At 38.6% G+C, this 19,500-nt stretch overlaps 1 protein-coding gene across 2 annotated transcripts in view; it reads right to left on the reverse strand.

The window, feature by feature from the left end:
- The window catches only part of mcph1 (microcephalin 1), a 292,116-nt gene that overhangs the window by 12,193 nt on the left and 260,423 nt on the right, over nt 1-19,500 (reverse strand). For both annotated transcript variants that reach the window (XM_063038928.1, XM_063038934.1), the window contains exon 14: nt 8,709-8,946. In XM_063038928.1, the coding sequence (XP_062894998.1) occupies nt 8,709-8,946 (238 nt within the window). The remainder of the gene's footprint in view (nt 1-8,708; nt 8,947-19,500) is intronic.

Below are 19,500 nucleotides of genomic sequence, written 5' to 3' on the forward strand. Positions count from 1 at the left end.
TCTTGAACCAGAGGGGATAACCTCACTCATCCCATCACTGAACTGATCCCACAACCTATGGACTTTCTTTCAAGTATTCTTCATCTCAGGTTCTCAATATTTATTGAATATTTATTATGTAACTCTTTTTTCTTTGTATTTGCACAGTTTGTTGTCAGTTACACACTGGTTGGCCATCCTGTTGGGTGCAGTCTTTCATTGATTCTACCATGGTTATTGAATTTATTGAGTATGCCCGCAAGAAAATGAATCTCAGGGTTGTGTATGGTGACATATATGTACTTTGATAACAAATTTACTTTGAACTTTAATTGGCTGCCTTTCTGTCCTGTTGGGTACAGTCCTTTATTGATCCTATTGTGTTTTTTGAATTTACTATGCATGCCCGCAAGAAAACAAATCTCAGGATTGTATACGGTGACATATATGTACTTTGATAATAAATTTGCTTTGAACTTTGAGATGTGTGGGGCAAGTTTTTTTTTACACAGAGATGGTGGATGCCAGGAATGGACTGGCATATGTGGTGCTAGAGGCAGAAACAATAGAGGTATCTAAGAGGCACAGCAGCCAGGTGGGCACAGCACACCATGGCAGTGCAGTGGTTAGTGCAAAGCTAATACAGCTCGGGGCATCGGAGTTTGAAGCTCAATTCTGGCACTGTCTTTAAGGAGTTTGTACATCTTCCCTGTGACCGTGTGTGTTTCCCCGGGCGCTCCAGTTTCCTCCCATAGTCCAAAGATATATGGGTCAGTAGATGAACTGGTCATTGTAAATTGTCCTGTGAATAGGCTAGGGTTAAATAGGTGGGTTGCTGAGTGGTGTGGCTGTTGGGCCAAAAAGCCTGTTCTGCGCTGCATCTCTAAATAAATAAATAGGTATAGAGGCTGCTACATAGATATATACATATGCAAGGAATGTGGTCTGAAGACAGATTGAGATTTATTTTAATTTGGCATTGTAGGCTGAAGTGCCTGTTCCTGTGCAGTACAATTCAATGTTTTAATAGAAAATGTCCTTTCAATAATGGTGGTGGGATTTTCCTTTGTTAAAACAAGTTTTTAGAACTGGAAATGCATAAGTAGTTGATGGACCAAGTGGCTTCTATGTTGTAAAATTCCATGATTTAATGAATTTAGTGTTTGCTTTCACGATTAATCACAAGATTTCCCTATGAAAACATAAAGTGCTTCACTGTTTTGGTTGCAATAACATTTGTATTTTTAGATTAAACATGAACTGTAAAATTTTTCATTGAAGGCTCTCAGTGATGAGTGAATTCTATGGCTGGGTCACCGGGGCTGACTTGTAAAGCAGATGCAAAAGAGGGATTGTGTCCAAAACAACATATTTCTAAAATTGAGAACAACAAGAAAAACTTTACTTGTGGGTGGATGGGTCAAGAGGGACTTGGAATTCTCATAGCATTTTAGGCAGTCACAAAACCGTTCTCTTTAAACCATGCTGTTATCTGCTTCTTAATTGCATTATCAATCTTTAAAAAATAGTTTCAGAACCGGTTTCTCATGACCATTTTATGGTCCGTATAAGCAAGGCTCAATATCCTGCGTTGTGCACCTCCTTTTGTCCTTCTCCCCCAGTAACGTTCTGAAATGTTGACTTGGGACTTAGATTAACAGAATAAATTACAGAGTTATCCAGCACAGAAACAGGGCCTTCAGCCCAACTCATCCACGTTGACCATCTGAGTTAATCTCAATTGCCACAAAACAACAAATTTAATGACATGTGTCAATGATAAAGAACTTGATACTGATTCTCATTCTGCTTGGCCCATATCCCTCTAATGTTCTCCCGGTGACTGCACGGGCTTCCTTCCACATTCCATAGAGGTACGGGTTAGGGTTAGTGAGTTGTGGGCATGCTGTGTTGGTGCCAGAAGTGTGGTGACAATTGCAGGCTGCCCAACACAATCCTCGCTGATATCATCATGATGCGAACTACGGATTTCACTCTGTTTTGATGCACATGCGACAATAAAGCTAACCTTTATAATCACTCTCTTAATCTCTTAAACTAGTGATTCCCAAAGGGGGCGGTTACATGTCCTAAGGGTTCATTAGGGGAAACAGAAGTCATGGCGGGGGGGGTGCGTTTATGGTTTTTCAAGGGGGAGGGTTAAGCGGTGGCCTAACTTGAGGATGAGACCTGACCGATCGTTAGTAGCGCAGGCACTTCCAAAAAAAAAGGATGAGGCATCGAAACACAGGAAGAACCATAGCTCTGCAGGCGATGAGCACCTCATCGTCACAATGCATCTGAAACTTGCCAATCTCATCCAACCTTATCAATCAAACAGACATTATTGGGGATGCATAAATTAGCAACCAGGGTGCCCAATATTTTCCGTTTACTCACGGTAAGGAACTAGTTCATGCAACTTAACAGCTGGTAAGTCAGGCACACCCTCTCAACTTTCTCTACCGATCTATGGAAAACAGGTCATGCAATGATACAGCGCTGGCCGGAATAAAGCGGTGAAATAGAGCCAATCAGTGAACTTGCTGATCCTGAGGATTCCTCCTGAGGCGCTCAAAGCGACCTCAGTTTCATAAGTGCAGTCAAGAATCACCTTTGGGGATTATAAGACGTTGTGTGATTGGCGAATTCTGCTAACTGGAATAGTATAAAGGTAGCTTGCTGAACATCAGCTCTATCCTGACTAATATTCAGATTCCAGTCTGAATCCTTGTCAACGTAATTTTCGCTCTTGTGATTGTCTTCAGCTTCGCCTCATCACTCCTTTGCTATTATCATTCCATCTGTGTCAACTCACTGTTGGTGTCAACGTCCAATAGGCATTCCTAGTTTTTGTTCATTTTAAATTTAAACTTAGCCCTGTTAATGATGGATAAATATGTACCATGCAATTTCTATGAGTCCAAAGGCAGTGAAGCCTTGAATTCTAACCCTGCTACGAAACAGAAACTACAGAGAGTGCATTAATACCATGTTACATACCTGGAGAATGCTTTTATTCCATTCTTGTCAGATCAGTGATGCCCTATGTGTCTTATTTGTAATACTGTACTGTCTAATGAAGCCATAAGACCATCAAGATTGCAGGAAAACTTCCTTAAAAGGCACCCTGAAAAGGCTACTTATGGTATTACTCATTTACAGAAGATGAAAGAAGCATTTGAAAGCATTGCACACTTGAGTCATTTACCAAGAAAGCTAAAAATTACCTTGATAGTGGTCTCATTGCTTCTTATAATATTTCCAAAATGATAGCAAACAGGAAAATCTCATCCAATTGGTGAAAGTTTAACAATGCCTGCTGTATCAGAAGTGCTCAGCACTGTTCTCAAAATGGATACCAGTATTTTAAAATCAATTCCTCTGAGTAATAACTCTATAGCTTGTCGCATTGACAAAATGAGTGAAGACAATGAGTATCAGCTCTGCACAGAGCTACAAACAAACGGAATTTGGGATACAACTGGATGAGTCAACTGTGCAAGACAACAAAGCATTCCTAATGGCATATGTATGGTTTATCAGCAATGGAAAAGTTTATGAAGAGATGCTGTTTTATAAAGTGTTAGAAACAAATATCAAAGGAGAATCAATCTATGACGAGCTCAAAATGTATATCAAAGATAAAAGTATTCTAATTGGGAACATGATTTCTTGTGCAATGGATCGAGCACCATATATGACAGGTTGCTCTGTTGGTTTAGAGGCATTTATGAAAAAAGAAATTACAAGTCTGTTTGTAATGCATTGTGTAATTTATCGTCAACATCTTGCAGTCAAAAACCTCAGCCAGCAACTTCTTTCAAGTTTGACTCTTATAGTATCTGCTATCAACAAAATTAAAGCACATCTATTAAATAGCAGAATATTTCACCAGTTATGCCAAGATAACGATTAAGAGTTTGAATGCTTGTTTCTTCACACTGAAGTGTGTTAGGCGTCAAAAGGCTGCTGCTTAAAACGTTCCTTTGATCTTTTTGACACTGTGGCTGAATTTTCGCTCAAAGTCAACAAAAACTTGGGAAGCAAGATTGAACTTCTATGTGGAGATGTGGCTTCTGAATGACAAAATGAACATTCTAAGTATGCAACTGCAGGGTGAGAATTTAAATTTAATCCTGGCAAAAAGTGCGGTGCAGATTTTTATCGAAAAAATTGGAAATACTTAAGCAAAACATTGTGGGAAGAATGTTCTCATAGTTTCCCTGCATGGAGACTATGGCACTCTCTTTCACAGAGGTGATTTGCAAGAGTACTACTTACACCTGCCATCATTGAAGAAGAACTTTCAGAATTGATACAAGGATTTGAACGATCTGGAAATTCCAGACACGGTAATTAACCCATTTCTTTGCAAGGTGGAAGAATGGGAAGAAAGCCTGCAAGAAGAACCTATCGAAATTCAGAAGGATGAAGAAGCAAAAAAGCTTTTCAAAGATGTTGGCTTTTGTGGTACATGGCTACACTGTCATATCAAGTTTCCTGGTCTCTGGAGAAGACCCAAATTGCTCTTCACTGCATTTCCATTCTCCTGCCTTGTTGAAAGTGCAGTGATCCTCTTAGTCACAAAAAACAGAAACCGCTTGAACATTGTTATGCATGGTGACTTAAGGCTTTTGCTGCCACAACTTGAATCAGATCCTTCAACTTCTGCTGAAAACCATCAAGCTCAAGGATCACATCGATAATGAAGCTGCTCCACAGCACATAGGTACTGTGTACGCTAGGATTAAAAACAAATAAAAATTTAAAGCAGAATCATTTTTCTCATGTAAACACAAGGAATTCTGCAGATGCTGGAAATTCAAGCAACACACATCAAAGTTGCTGGTGAACGCAGCAGGCCAGGCAGCATCTCTAGGAAGAGGTACAGTCAACATTTCAGGCTGAGACCCTTCGTCAGGACTAACTGAAGGAAGAGCTAGTAAGAGATTTGAAAGTGGGAGGGGGAGGCTCCCCCCCCACTTTTACACTCCAAGGAAAAATGTTCCCAGCCTGCTCAACCTCTCACTCAGTCGCTCAAATCCCTGCAACAACAGAGCACATCAATGATATAATTCCCCTCCACCATCCGATTTCTAAAGACAGTGAACCCATGTACACTACCTCATTCTTTTTGTTTCTTTTGTTTTGCTCTCTTTATGCACTACATATTTAATTTAATTTTTATAGCTATTTCTTATTGTAATTTATACATTTTTATGTATTATGTATTGCAATGTACCACTACCACAAAACAACAAATTTCACGACATGTGCCAGTGATATTAAACCTGATTCTGATTGAGATATTACAGGCATCACAGAGGAACTGTTCAGTGTCAAATAAAAGTTTAAAAAAATGGTAAGACCTGAGTTTTTTTCAAAAGAAGTATCTTCCAAAATACAGATGACAGCTATGTACTGAAGTGATTGCAGTTTGAACACTGCATTACTAATGAATTTGTTACTCACTGAAAATGGAATCTCACATTTTCATTCAGTGTAAGTGGATCCCCATGCCATTGAATACCTTGTGCAACAAGAATATTACCTGTGCTGCAAGAACAAAAACTATTTATCATTTGAATAGGATATTGCAATTTCCCACAGTTACCCATCTCCAATTTCCTGATTGAGCTCTAGTAAGTTGAAGTAAACTGTAAACCAATTTCACAGGAAGTGAGTGAACAGAGTAACGATTTCACAGGAAATGAGTAACTTCGGTGTGGTGCACATTTTATAGCTCCAGGAACAGTGCAATGCGCTAACTAAATCATGTTGGTGGGTTAATTAGAATTCTGAATCTGATCAGCATTAGAGCAATGCATCATACTGACACCCTTAACCATTATTTTTATGGGGATTTACAGCACGGTTACAGATCCTTCTGGACCAATGAGCCCACACTACCCAAATATACCTATATGGCCAATTAACCTACTAACTTGCAGGTCTTTGGAATGTGGGAGGAAGCTGGAGCACCTGGAGGAAACACATGCGGTCACAGGTAGAACATACCAACTCCTTACAGACAGTGATGGGCATTGAATCCAGGTCACTGGCGCCATAATAGTGTACCAGGTCTTGCATATGGAGTACTGTATATCATCCTTTATTAGTCAGACAGAGTGGAACATGGCGATACAGGAACATGATGAGGTGAGTTACTCTCTCACTCTGTTTTCCCATTCAGTGAGACCTTGCCTGAATATCACATACTGGTCCCTATATTACAGCCAATCAACAACTTAACCAACTAACAGCACACACAAAATGATTGCCACGTAGGCACCAGTACAGTATTTGCTTTAGCTTAATCTGTGTGATATACACACTTTATATTGCAAGTTAAGGCTCCTAAGTTTAGGGCAACCACTGTAGTGTAGCAGTTAGTGTGATGCTTTACAGCACCAGCGGTTAGGAATGGATTCAATTTCTACTGCTGTCTGAAAGGAATTTGTTTGTTCTCCATTACCAGGTGGGTTTCCTCTGAGTGGTAGTTTTCTCCCACATTCCAAACACGTACAGGTTACGCAGCATGGTGACATCATCAACTGCCCTCAGCACTCATGATGTTAGCTGTTGATGCAAACGATGCATTTTACTGTGTGTTTCCATGTATGTGACAAATAAAGCAAACCTTATCTTATCTTGTACAGGTACATGGATAGGAATGGCTTAGACCTTTAGAGGGATAGGACCAAATGTGGGCAAATGGGACTACCTTAGTCAGATATTCTGATAGGCATGGACCAGTTGGGTTGACGGGCTTGTTTTCATGGTGTACGACTGTACAGCAAGTACTGATTTCCCTGAAAGTAGAGTCACAGGTTGACAGGGTGATGAAGAAGGCGTTTGACATATTTACCTTCATTAGTCAGGGCACTGAGTACAGTAGTTGGAATGAGTTAGGATGAAGGGCCTGTTTCTGTGCCGTGTGGTCTCTCTGACACAAATGCTGTGTGGGTGTTGGCAGAGTATTTGCCTTCCCTTCATTAATGTTGGAATGATATCAATTCTATGGAGACTTTTACTTCTGGATTTTACCAAATATGAACCAGAATAAATTTGGAAAAAACGGCAGAAATTTCGATCCTGCAGCTGAGGCCTCATTGGTAATACCGGTCTTTATCTAACAGTTATCTTCATTCCATCTACCTACAAGACCAGCAGTTTATTCACTAACCCCAAGAGGGCATAAAGAGGGAAAGGGAAATCTCATTAAACTTATTGAACATTGAAAGGCCCAGATAGAGTGGACATGGAGATTTCTGTCGTGGGGGAGGGCACAGCTTCAGAATGATGTCTCTTTAGAACAGAGATGAGGAGGAGTTTCTTTAGCCAGAAGGTGGTGAATCTGTGGAATTCATTGCCACAGACAGCTGTGGGGATCAAGTCACTGGGTATATTTAAAGTAGAGATTGATTGATTCTTGATTAGTAAGGGTGTCAAAGACCATAGGGAAAAGGCAGGAGAATTGTGTTGAGAGGAAAAACAAATCAACGATGATCAAATGGTGGAGCTTACACGACGGACTAAATGGTCAAATTCTGCTCCTTTGTCTTATGGTCCTATAAAAACTAGGAGGTGGAGGAGGAGTTAGTCATCTGGCTTGTCGATCATACTCCACCATTCAATAAATTCATGGCTAATCTAGACACAGATTCTGTTCCATCTACCTGCCTTTTTCCTATAACTCTTAACTCCCTTGGAGAAGACTCAATGGGATTGAATGACCTAATTCTGCTCTTTTGTCTTATGGTCCAAGATCACATCCTTTGTCTCTGACGACAATGACTCACAGAGGCTGGAAGAATTGAGGATTATTAGCTGTGTATTTATCCTTTGAATATGGGTAGTGGTTAATTTGCTGGTCTGGTAGTTAAGACTTTGACAAACCATCTGCAGATGTAAAACCTCACCATGGCATCCAGGGAATTTAAATTCAGTTAATTAAATAAATGGAATTAAATGGAAAATGTAGTTAGTCTCTCAAATAGTGATCATTAAACTACTGAGTTGGCATCAAAGCATATCTGTTTCACCGATGTCCTTAAGGGGAATATATCTATTGATCTATAGTCAGGCTGATGTGAAATTCCAACCTGCAATGATGTGATTGAATCTGAAATGAGATGGCTAAGTACACATTCAGATATATTTAAACCACAACATTAAAACACAAGAGAGAGACTACAGATGCTGGAATCATACACAAATTTTCTGGAGGAACTCAGTGGGTCAACAGTAACTATGGCGGGAAATCGAAAGTCAACGCTTTGGATTGAGACCCTTCATCTTGACTGAAAGATAGACGTAGTCAGTGTAAGAGATGGAGTAGTTACTGCCCTTCCCATCTCCTTCCCTTCCATACCCTACCTCCCTCTCCTATCAGATCCCATTGCCATCTCCACATATCACCTCCCTGCCTCTGTTGCTAATTCCTCTCCTCCTCCGTCTGGCTATCACCCCCCCCCCGGATCTGCCCATCACCTACCAACTCTAACTGCTCCTTTTTACTTCCACGTCCCCCTACAAGGAACATACCAGTCGGACTTGGGTACTCGAGACACTGAGTATGTGGAGAATAAATATAAAACCATTACTGCCTACTTACCCACGAGAACAAAAGAAAGTGCATGAAGAAGACCACTCATGCCATCCTGTTCTGGCCCTCTGTCACTGATTGACGACTTGCTGAAAAGATTCCAGAGATACACACTTACCCAGTATCCAGGTTTCGGACAAGTGTTGGTTCCTAGGAGGCCGGCTTCCCTTGTACTGCCCAATACAAATTCCAGCTTTGCGGAGTGTCTTGCACACCTTTCCCCCACACAACTGCACAAGTCTCTCGAGCATCAACGCCGGTGGATTGCTTTGGGGTGAAATGAACATCAAAGGCTGATCCACAAACAAATCCTGCCGATAGGGTCCTTTTGATGACTGCTTTTCTATTCGGCAAAGCTGTTCAGAGAAGAAAATAATATTAATAATCTCCGTGTGCAGTGTCCTCCATTGCGAAGTAATCAAAAATAAATTTCAATTAAGTTAATGTGAATTTACAGAACATACTGTAAAAATACAGAACTGACTTGAAAATTATAGCTGAACTGATGAAATGGCAATCTTCTTTTGAGAGCATCACTTGCTTGAGAATTACAAACAGAAGACAAATGTTTCTTTCTTTACTTTTCAAATCTTTTTATTATTATCATTCAAAAATAACGCGAGTACAGAGAAGTAAACAACACTTACAATGTCTCAAGGAAAAAAAAACATTATTTTAAGGATTGAAAATTTTTGTGATAATTTAAAAAACCCTACTAAGCAGAAAAAGTGGGGGAAAAACCCTATCAGGTGTACAACCTGGAGCCATGCGTCATACAAAAAGCTCGAAAGATAAACATCAAACCGCCAGCAAGAAAAAAAGATATACCAAAAATTTACAATAAGATCATAGAGGAAATCTATCAATTAACTCAAGTGATAATAATGAGCAAATGAACCCCATCTTTTCTCAAAATCAAATAAAGGTTCAAAGGTTCGACTTCTAATTTTCTCCAAACTAAGACATAGCATCACTTGAGAGAACCATTGTGACAAAGTGGGAGCTGATGCATCAACAAAATGGCCCTCCTAGATATCAATGTAACAAATGCAATAACATGTTGGTCAGACACAGAGATACCACGAGTATTTTGAGGAATTATTCCAAAGAGTACAGTTAATTTGTTAGGTTGCAAATTAATTTCAAGCGCTTTAGAAATAGTGGAAAAAATTGACTTCCAGAACTGTACCAGTATAGAACAAGGCCAAAACATGTGTGTCAGTGTAGCTTTCTCAGTTTTACATCTATCACAATAACTATCAACATTAGGGACTATTTTAGACAGTCTCTCCTTCGTCAAATGGTAACGATGCACAATTTTAAATTGAATCAGTGAATGACTAGCACAGATTGAAGAAGAGTTAACCAGCTTCAGAATCCGCATCCAATCCTCCGTCATAAAAGTCAGATTATGTTTCTTTGACTTTGTTAAAACATACAATCATGTTCCCTAACAGTGTGGGAGAGGTGGCTGGGTGCATGGGGCACAGCTAATAAATTTTATCTTAACCTTCACTTTTAACCATTCCTGAACCTGGTGGCGTGAGGCCTGAAGCCTGATGGCAGCAATGAGAGGAGAGCATGACCTAGATGCTGGGGGTCCTTGATGATAGCTGCTGCTTTTCTGTGACAGCTCTCTGGTAGATGTTCTCAATATGCAAATTACCATGGTGACCACATATGAAGAAGAATTGGCTGCCAAGCCTGATTTGAAATGCTCTCAATCCACATACTTTCATCTGCTTCTTAAAATATTTCCATTCTTGGGCATGAAGGAAATGAAGACTTGGATTTATTGGTGCATAAATCTTTAAAGGTTTCAAGTTGTGTTTATTGTCATGTGCGTAAGTACAGGTATAATGAATAATTTGCAGCATCGCAGGCACACGAGTATGGAAAAGACACAAGATATAAATTATACACAGATTAAACATAAGTAATAAAAGATAGTGATGGAAAAAAAGACAATGCAAAACAAGGTATAAGTGCAAAACCAATATAAGAAATATGGGTTCGTGCTGAGACCTCTGCTATTTGAATGAAAGTTTAGGTAGTCGATTCGCAAATTTGTACACAACGTTAAAATTGGTGAAGTTGTGGATGGTGAGGAATGTTGCCAAAGGACACAACAGATAGACCTGTTGCAGATATGGACACAGACATGGAAGGTGGAATTTAATCAGGGCAAGTGTGAGGTGTTGCACTATGTGAAGTCAAATGTAAGGGATTAGATTTAGAGTTAGTATTAGACTAGATTTTATTCAATTAGCTTTATTTGTCACATGTACATTGAAAATTACAGTGAAATGTGATGTTTGTGTCAATGACCAACACAGTCCAAGAATGTGCTGGGGCAGCCCGCAAGAATTGTCATGCTTCCGGCACCAACATAACATGCACAGAATTTACTAACCCTAACTGATGCATTTTTGGAATGTGAGAGGAAACTGGAAACCCACACTATCATGGGGAGAACATACAATCTCCTTACAAACAGCAGTGGGAATTGATGGCTGGCACTGTAAGGTGTTGCGCTAACCGCTACACTATTGTGCCGCCATACAGTCCACTGTAAATGGCAGGAGCCTTGCAGCAGGAGTGACTGGTGCCTGGAATATGCTAAGTAAAGCGGTGGTGGAAGCAGATACTGTAGCAGCGATAAAGAGGCATTCAGATAGGCCCATGAACAGGCATGGAATTGAGAGACATGGAAAATGAGCAGGAAGATGGGATTGATTTATGCTGGCATCATGGTCAGGCGCAAAAATGGTGGGCCAGTTTCTGTGCTTTTTCCTGTGGCCATGAAACTCCGTTGGCATCTTCCACTGATTTAACATAAAGATTGGTTATTTCAAGCTTTCTGAATGGAGTGTCTTTTCTCATCCTCACTGAAACATGGAGCTTCATTGAAACGAAGTTTCCTTCTTTCTTTATTTCTTTAGAGATAGAGCAAAGAACAGGCCCTTCCAGCCCAATGAGGCACACGGCCCAGCAACCTACTTATTTAACCCTAGCCGAATCACAGAACAATTCACAATGACCAATTAACCAACTAACCAGTATGTATTGATTGCATTCAGTTTTCAGGGTAACATGGTAGAGAAAGATGTTTGGAACTGCATGATACTAAGTCCAGTAAAAGCCTCATTCATGCATGAACTGTTCACAAGGCCACAATAACAACTATTGAACCAACATTACCAACTATGGATGCAATTAAAAGCAAAATTGTGGGCTGCATTCCCTAACCGTGCCTCCAAACGGCCTGCTGGCAGTGTTGGCGGACTTATTTCACGAACCAGTGCGATAAAAAGGGTGATTGTAACAACATATTGTAGCCTAAAGATAATATTCCTCTGGGAACATTTGATAACATACTTGGCAACTGAATCCAGATTCTGGCGGATATTCAAATGTGACTGAGCAATTCTGAGTTAGAGTGCACGCTCTCACTCAAAGATTTTCCTCTTTCTAAAAGTTTTCGCGATTTTGAGAAAATTAATTACGAAACAAATATATGGTTTCAATGTTTTGTTTTTTTGTGTTGGAATTAATCAAAGAACAGACAAATTAACAAGAAATGTTCTTATATTTTGTAAATATTCTTTTAGAAATACGAGAAATATAAAACTTCAGCACAACATTGTGGGCGAAAGGGCCTATACTGTTCTATGTTCTAAATATCATCAGCTAAGCCTGTGTAGGTTTAAGCAGGGTGTGGTGAGCCTTGCTAAACGTTTGGTTTGGAAGGTAGAGCAGGCAGCTTGCCTGGTGCATTTTCTAGCTAATTGGACCAAACTCAAACAAGTTTATTGTTGCACAATTACTTATTTGACCGACAATTACAACATAATTATGCAGACAAACTGATGAAAAAGTGAAATCCAAACATCACCAGAAAGCTCACCAACATAGCACTGGAGTAATGACAGAAACTGAGAATGCTTTAATGAAATGCTTTGCAAAGTGCTGTTTTTGGAGTAATTGGTAATGTTTGACACATTTATAGTTCAAATTGACAGATATGGCAGTGCAGGCTCAAAGGGCCGAATGGCCTACTCCTGCACCTATTTTCTATGTTTCTATGTTTCTATATCCATAGTTAGCCTATCAATATTTAAGTTTTTCCATCTAGGTGTATCAAAATCAACATTTCAAAGACCTTGCATTAAAAAAGCTGACTGACAATTCCTTTGGAAATGCTTATGTCCGACGTATCGAGCCACTTGGACATCAATCCTACTGCAGAGCATTGCAAGTGGGGCTGTTGAACTCCATTTTGCATAGAAGTGTAGGGGAAGGGCAGCCGAAGAGGGAACTGCAAAATGGTATTACCTGTGATGCAGAGATAGGGAAGGAAGGGCCATTCCATAAAAGGGAATCAAATCTAGACACTTGATCCAAAAGGCTCACAGAATGCTGGAATGTAGCAGGTCAGGTTGCATCTATGGAGGGGAATAAACAGATCTCATGAAGGATCTTAGTTGACAGTTTAATCTCTTCCTTGATCTGCTGAGTTCCTCCAGCATTTTGTGTGTGTTGCTCAAGATTTCCAGTATCCGCAGAATCTTTTGCTTCTCTGGTCTAAAAGATGTAAAGTACTGTGGAAAATATCTGAGGTACATATACTGTATATACTAGGGTGCCTAAGGCTTTTGCACAGTACTGTATGTCTCAATATGGAGTGGAGAGTGAGCTTGTAAATCTGGTAAGAGCAAAGGATGTTGGAAATAGTGAGAGTGGAGTGCCATGGGAGGGGCCTGAGACTCCAGGCAAGATCAATTGATTCAAAACAGTTGGTTTGTTGATCATTACAGAATGTTTCTCTGGTGCTTTCCCATTTCCTTCCCTCTCCCTCCCCCTTTTCCCAACCATGATTTCCCTTTCCCTGCCCCCTTCCCACTCTCAGTCCACAATTGAGACTTATATCAGAATCAGGTTTATCATCATTCACATGTCATGAAATTTGTTTTTTTTTTGCAGCAATATAGTGCAGTACATAAAATTACTACAACACTATGCAAAGGTCTTAGGTACCCTAGCTATATATATGTGCCTAAGACTTTTATAGAGTACTGTATATGTGGTTTCCTCAAAATTTTCAAGTTGCTAATTTAATATTATCATTCCACCATTTTGTTCTCCCCTGAGTTGTATTGTTTAATCCTCTCATCAGGATAAGGTGCTCCACCATAAAGATTAGTTTTATTTGTCACATGTACAAGTTTCCCCCGCCATCCGAAGGTAGAGCATTCCAATGAAACAGTTCATAAGCCGAAATATTGTAAAGTGAAGAAGCAATTACCATTTATTAATATAGGAAAAATTTTTGAGTGTTCCAGACCCAAAAAATAACCTACCAAATCATGCCAAATAACACATAAAACCTAAAATAACAGTAACATATAGTAAAAGCAGGAATGATATGATAAATACACAGCCTATATAAAGTAGAAATACTTTTTGCAATCATTGAAGCACTACCTAGCACAGTGAAAATCTCACGCATGCGTTCTCGGCAGAAGCACTCTCTCCAGTAACCTTTAAGCTATGTGGCTGCCGAATCGTACCAAATAACAAATCATACTAAATAACACAAAAATACACAGCCCATTTAAAGTAGAAATACTTTTTGCAATCATTGAAGCACAGACTAGCGCAGCGAAAATCTCACACATGCGCTCTCGGCAGAAGGCGCTGTCGGCGGAAGCACTCTCCAGTAACCTTTAAGCAACGAGGCTGCCAAATCATACCAAATAACAAATCATACTAAATAACACAAAAATACACAACCTATATAAAGTAGAAATAATGTATGTACAGTGTAGTTTCACTTATGGGAATTGGGATGGTGTGTTAGGCTGAGTCGTCAGAAATTGGGGTGGTGGGAGGTAGAGGAGACTGGGGTGTCATCTCATCGTTGTCTGTTTCCAATAGGGTAGCCAGATCATCTTCTTCTATGTCTGCTTGCCTCGATGTCGAAGGTCGAGGTTCGTCGTCTGCTGTGGCTGATGTGCAAGGCTTGAAAAACGGCAGTATACTTGACTGCTGAGCCTCGCGCATTTTTCTATCATACAGTTCTTTGTAAGCACTCAAACCATCCTGCAAACCTGCCCTAAACCTACGTGCCCTTTCAAAATTAAAGTCATACTTTTCTGCAATCATTGCAGCGCTGTCAATCGCAGCGAAAATCTCACGCAACTGCTTCACGTTCAGTCCCTGGACGACTTCATTTTCGCTACTGCGTTCGGTTTCAATTGTTAATCTTTCCTCTTGCAATTGCATCAGCTCTTCATCTGTCAATTCTTGGTCATAGGATGCCAAAACCTCCTCAACAATGTTGGCGATTGTCAGTTTTATATTGTAGTCTTTCCAGAGATCGCAAAGATGCTTCGGAGTTGCCCTCTCTGTCAATAGCACTTACAATAAAATGCATCACATTTTGCGTATAGTAAGCCTTAATTGTGGCTATTAGGCCTTAGTCACACGGCTGCAGCAACAATGTCGTATTCGGCGGTAAGAACGCAACACGAATGTTACCGCCATACTCGGTAATGGCAGGCGGATGAGCAGCACAATTATCGACAATCACAAGACACCTATTATCGAGGTTATTTTCTCTACAGTATTTTTCAACAAAAGGACTAATGCTCATGTACTCAGAAAAAAGCACTTGGGTGTTCCAACTGCTTGGATGTGAACGGAACACAATGGGAAGTGTTTTCTTATCAACGCCTTTAAGTGCTCTTGGATTTTTTGAATGGTACACTAGTAGAGGCTTAAGGACAGCATCACCAGTGGCGTTAATAATAGGCATTAGGGTAAACCTGTCCTTTGATGCCTTGTGTCCTTTAGCCTGTTTTTCTTCTATCGAAATAAATGTCTTGCTCGGCAATTTTTTCCAATAAATTGCAGTTTCGTCACAGTTAAACACTTGCTTATAAGGATAACCACCTTCCCTAATTATTTTCTTCAGTTCTGCTGGAAACCTTTCGGTAGCTTCAGTGTCAGCCGAAGCACTCTCTCCAGTAAACGTTAAACTATGAAGCTGCCCTCGCCTCAGAAACCGATCAAACCACCCACGACTACCTTTAAATTCCACTTTCGCAACACTTTCATCACCATCGGCCAGTGCTTTCTGTTTCAGCTTATTAAAAAGACTGACTGATTTCTCCTTAAGTATAAGATAATTTAAAGGAACACCACATTTTGTACACCCATCAATTCACTCAAGCAATAGACTTTCCATTTTATCCATTATTTGATGCCGACTAAGAGAGACCACTTTGCTACGAGCAGAACCAACAGTAACATCGGCAGCTTTCAACATTTTTTCTCTCTGCGTATAAATAGTACGAATGGTGGATGCAGGCAAGTCCAACATGCAGACAATGTCCTTGCTGCTCCTAATATGGATTGTCCGGAATTTTATAAATCATTGTTTGATCAGTTTCCGAATTTGAACGAGTTTTCATTGATTTGGGGCGGAGATCTTAATACCTGTTTATCTCCAGCTTTGGACCGTTCGGCTCCTTTACGGACTTTACCTAATAAATCTGCAAATTTGATTAATTTTTTCCTTTCTGATTCTGGGTCGACGGATATTTGGCGTTTTCTGCATCCTCAGGAAAAAGATTTTTCCTTTTTTTCATATGTTCATCATTCCTATTCAAGAATTGATTATTTTTTTTATTGATTCTCGTCTCATTCCTTCAGTGATTAAATGTGATTATGATTCTATAACCATTTCGGATCATGCTCCACTTAAGCTTTCTATTAAAATTATGGCCAATATACCAAACAATAGACAATGGCGTTTTAATTCGCTGTTGCTTCAGGACTCGGACTTTGTTAATTTTATGAATGAACAGATTGAGCTTTTTTTTATAATTAACCATACAGAAGATATTTCGGTTAACACTCTTTGGGACACTTTTAAAGCCTATATTCGGGGTCAGATTATTTCGTATTCCGTTGCTTTGAGGAAGAAACAGAAGCAGGAGGAGATGGCAATTGTGGACAAGATTAAAGAAATTGATAAGAAATATGTTATGGCTCCTTCTGAGGAGCTATACAAACAAAGAACTGAACTTCAAATGGAACACAGTTTACTACTCTCGTCCTCGATTGTAAACCAATTAAAGAAAACAAGAAGTGATTTTTATGTTCACAGTGATAAAATTGGCAAGCTGCTGGCTAATCAATTGAAATCTAATTATGTTAAATCTCAAATCAATCAGATTTATAACCAAAATGATCGATTGATATTGGATCATGTGGGGATTAATCAAACCTTTTGTGATTTTTATTCTTCTTTATATCAATCAGAGTCTCCTCGAGATTCTAAATATATGAATGATTTTTTAGATAAGTTAGACTTTCCTCAGATTTCACAGGATATGTCTTCTTTATTAGATACTTCCATTACAATGGATGAGATTAAGAATGTTATTTTTTCTATGAATCTGGGGAAAGCTCCTGGCCCTGATGGGTTTACCGTTGAATTTTATAAATGTTTTGCTTCTTTATTGATTCCTTGGCTCTATAAGGTTTTTGAGGCTTCTTTGAAACTTGGTAAACTTCCGGAATCTTTTAATAGAGCATCAATTTCTTTAATACTAAAGAAGGATAAAGACCCTGCTCAATGTGCATCTTATAGACCAATATCTTTATTAAATGTTGATTCTAAAGTTTTTTCTAAGTTATTAGCAAATAGACTAGAAAAAGTACTTCCTTCTATTATTTCGGAAGACCAAACGGGTTTTATTAAAGGTCGTTACTCTTTTTATAATATTCGTACATTGTTAAATATCGTTTATACTCCCTCACAAAATGTTCCTGAGTGTGTTATTTCTTTAGATGCCGAGAAAGCTTTTGATAGAGTAGAATGGCCTTATTTATTTAAGGTGCTTGAAATGTTTAATTTTAGCCTGAAATTTATATCCTGGATTAAACTGTTATATCACTCCCCTGTAGCCTCGGTTCGTACTAACTCTTTAAACTCACCTTTTTTTCCTCTCTTTCGTGGTACTCGACAAGGCTGTCCTCTTAGTCCCCTATTATTTGATATTGCATTAGAACCTCTTGCAATTGCTATTCGAGAATCTTCAAATATTACTGGGATAACTCGGGGATTAAAGTCCCATAAATTATCACTCTATGCTGATGATTTACTTTTATATATTTCTAATCCTGAGAGATCTATTCCTGCTGTCTTAGAGTTATTAGCACAATTTGGTCTTTTCTCAGGTTATAAATTAAATCTTAGTAAGAGTGAACTTTTTCCGATTAATAAACATCTTTCCTTATATTATAAATTTCCATTTAAATTGATTAATAATTACCTTTCATATCTTGGGATTAAAATTACTTGTAAACATAAAGATTTATTTAAGACTAACTTTTTACCATTAATAGACCATATTACTCAACTTTCATCTAAATGGTTTCCTTTATATTTAACTTTGATTGGTCGTATTAATGCAGTTAAGATGTTTTTTTTGCCAAAATTTTTATATGTGTTTCAGGCATTACCAATTTTCGTTCCTAAATCTTTTTTTGATAAAGTCGACTCTAAAATTTCTTCATTTATCTGGCAGAATAAGAATCCGAGACTGGGTAAAATACATCTACAGAAAGCTAAGAGAGATGGAGGTTTAGCATTACCTAACTTTAGATTTTATTATTGGGCTATTAATATTCGACATATGAAATTTTGGTTACTTGACCGGGATATACTATCTATTCCTAAATGGGTAGCATTGGAATTACAATCTGTTCAGGGTTATACACTTGGTTCTATTTTAGGTTCATCTCTTCCTTTTGATTCGAAACGCCTTAAGCAGGTCTCTAACCCGATCGTTAAATATGCTTTGCGTATTTGGTTTCAATTCAGAAAATTTTTTGATCTTAATCAATTCGGGTTAGCGATTCCTATTTTAGGTAACATATTTTTTCCTCCCTCTTTTACGGATCGCGCTTTTCAAACTTGGAAGACTAAGGGTATTTTACGGTTTTTGGATTTATTTTTAGATGGTTCCCTTATGTCTTTTGAACAATTATCTAATAAATATAACCTATCAAGAATACATTTTTTTAGATATTTACAAGTTAGAAATTTTCTAAGTACTATACTTCCTTCTTTTCCAATGCTTCCTCCTATATATATTTTAGATTCGATAATTAACCTTAATCCATGTCAGAAAGGTGCATCGGCTATGATTTATAATATTATTATGAAACTCAGGAAAGCTCCATTTGATAAGATTAGGGTAGATTGGGAACAGGAATTGGGGCTTACCATTTCTGTGGATGATTGGGGGCAGATTTTACAATTAGTTAATACTTCCTCTATTTGTGCTAAACATTCCCTAATTCAATTTAAAGTGGTGCATAGAGCACATATGTCCAAAGATAAGTTAGCGCGTTTTTACTCGCATATTAATCCTTTCTGTGATAGATGTTCGGGGCAGATAGCCTCTTTAACTCATATGTTTTGGTCTTGCCCTACTTTGGAAACTTTTTGGAGAGATATTTTCAATATTATTTCTAAGGTATTAAATATAGATATCTCTCCTCACCCTATTACTGCTATCTTTGGACTACCTAAAATTTCTAGTAATCTTTCCCCTTCAGCCCGTAGAATGATTGCATTTCTTACTTTAATGGCGAAAAGATGTATTTTACAACATTGGAAAGAGCTTAATGCTCCAACTACCTTTTTTTGGTTTTCTCAGACGATTTTATGTTTGAATCTGGAGAAAATTAGAAGTAACCTTCATGATTCTTCATTTAAATTTGAACAGATTTGGGGACCTTTTATTCGATATTTTCATTTAATGTAATATTTACCCTTCTTGTTTTTTTTTTCACTGTTTTAATGGAGGTCGGGATTGAGGACGTGATTTTAA

This window comes from Mobula hypostoma, chromosome 2 (assembly GCF_963921235.1).
Source record: "Mobula hypostoma chromosome 2, sMobHyp1.1, whole genome shotgun sequence".
NCBI classification, from domain to species: Eukaryota; Metazoa; Chordata; class Chondrichthyes; order Myliobatiformes; family Myliobatidae; genus Mobula; species Mobula hypostoma.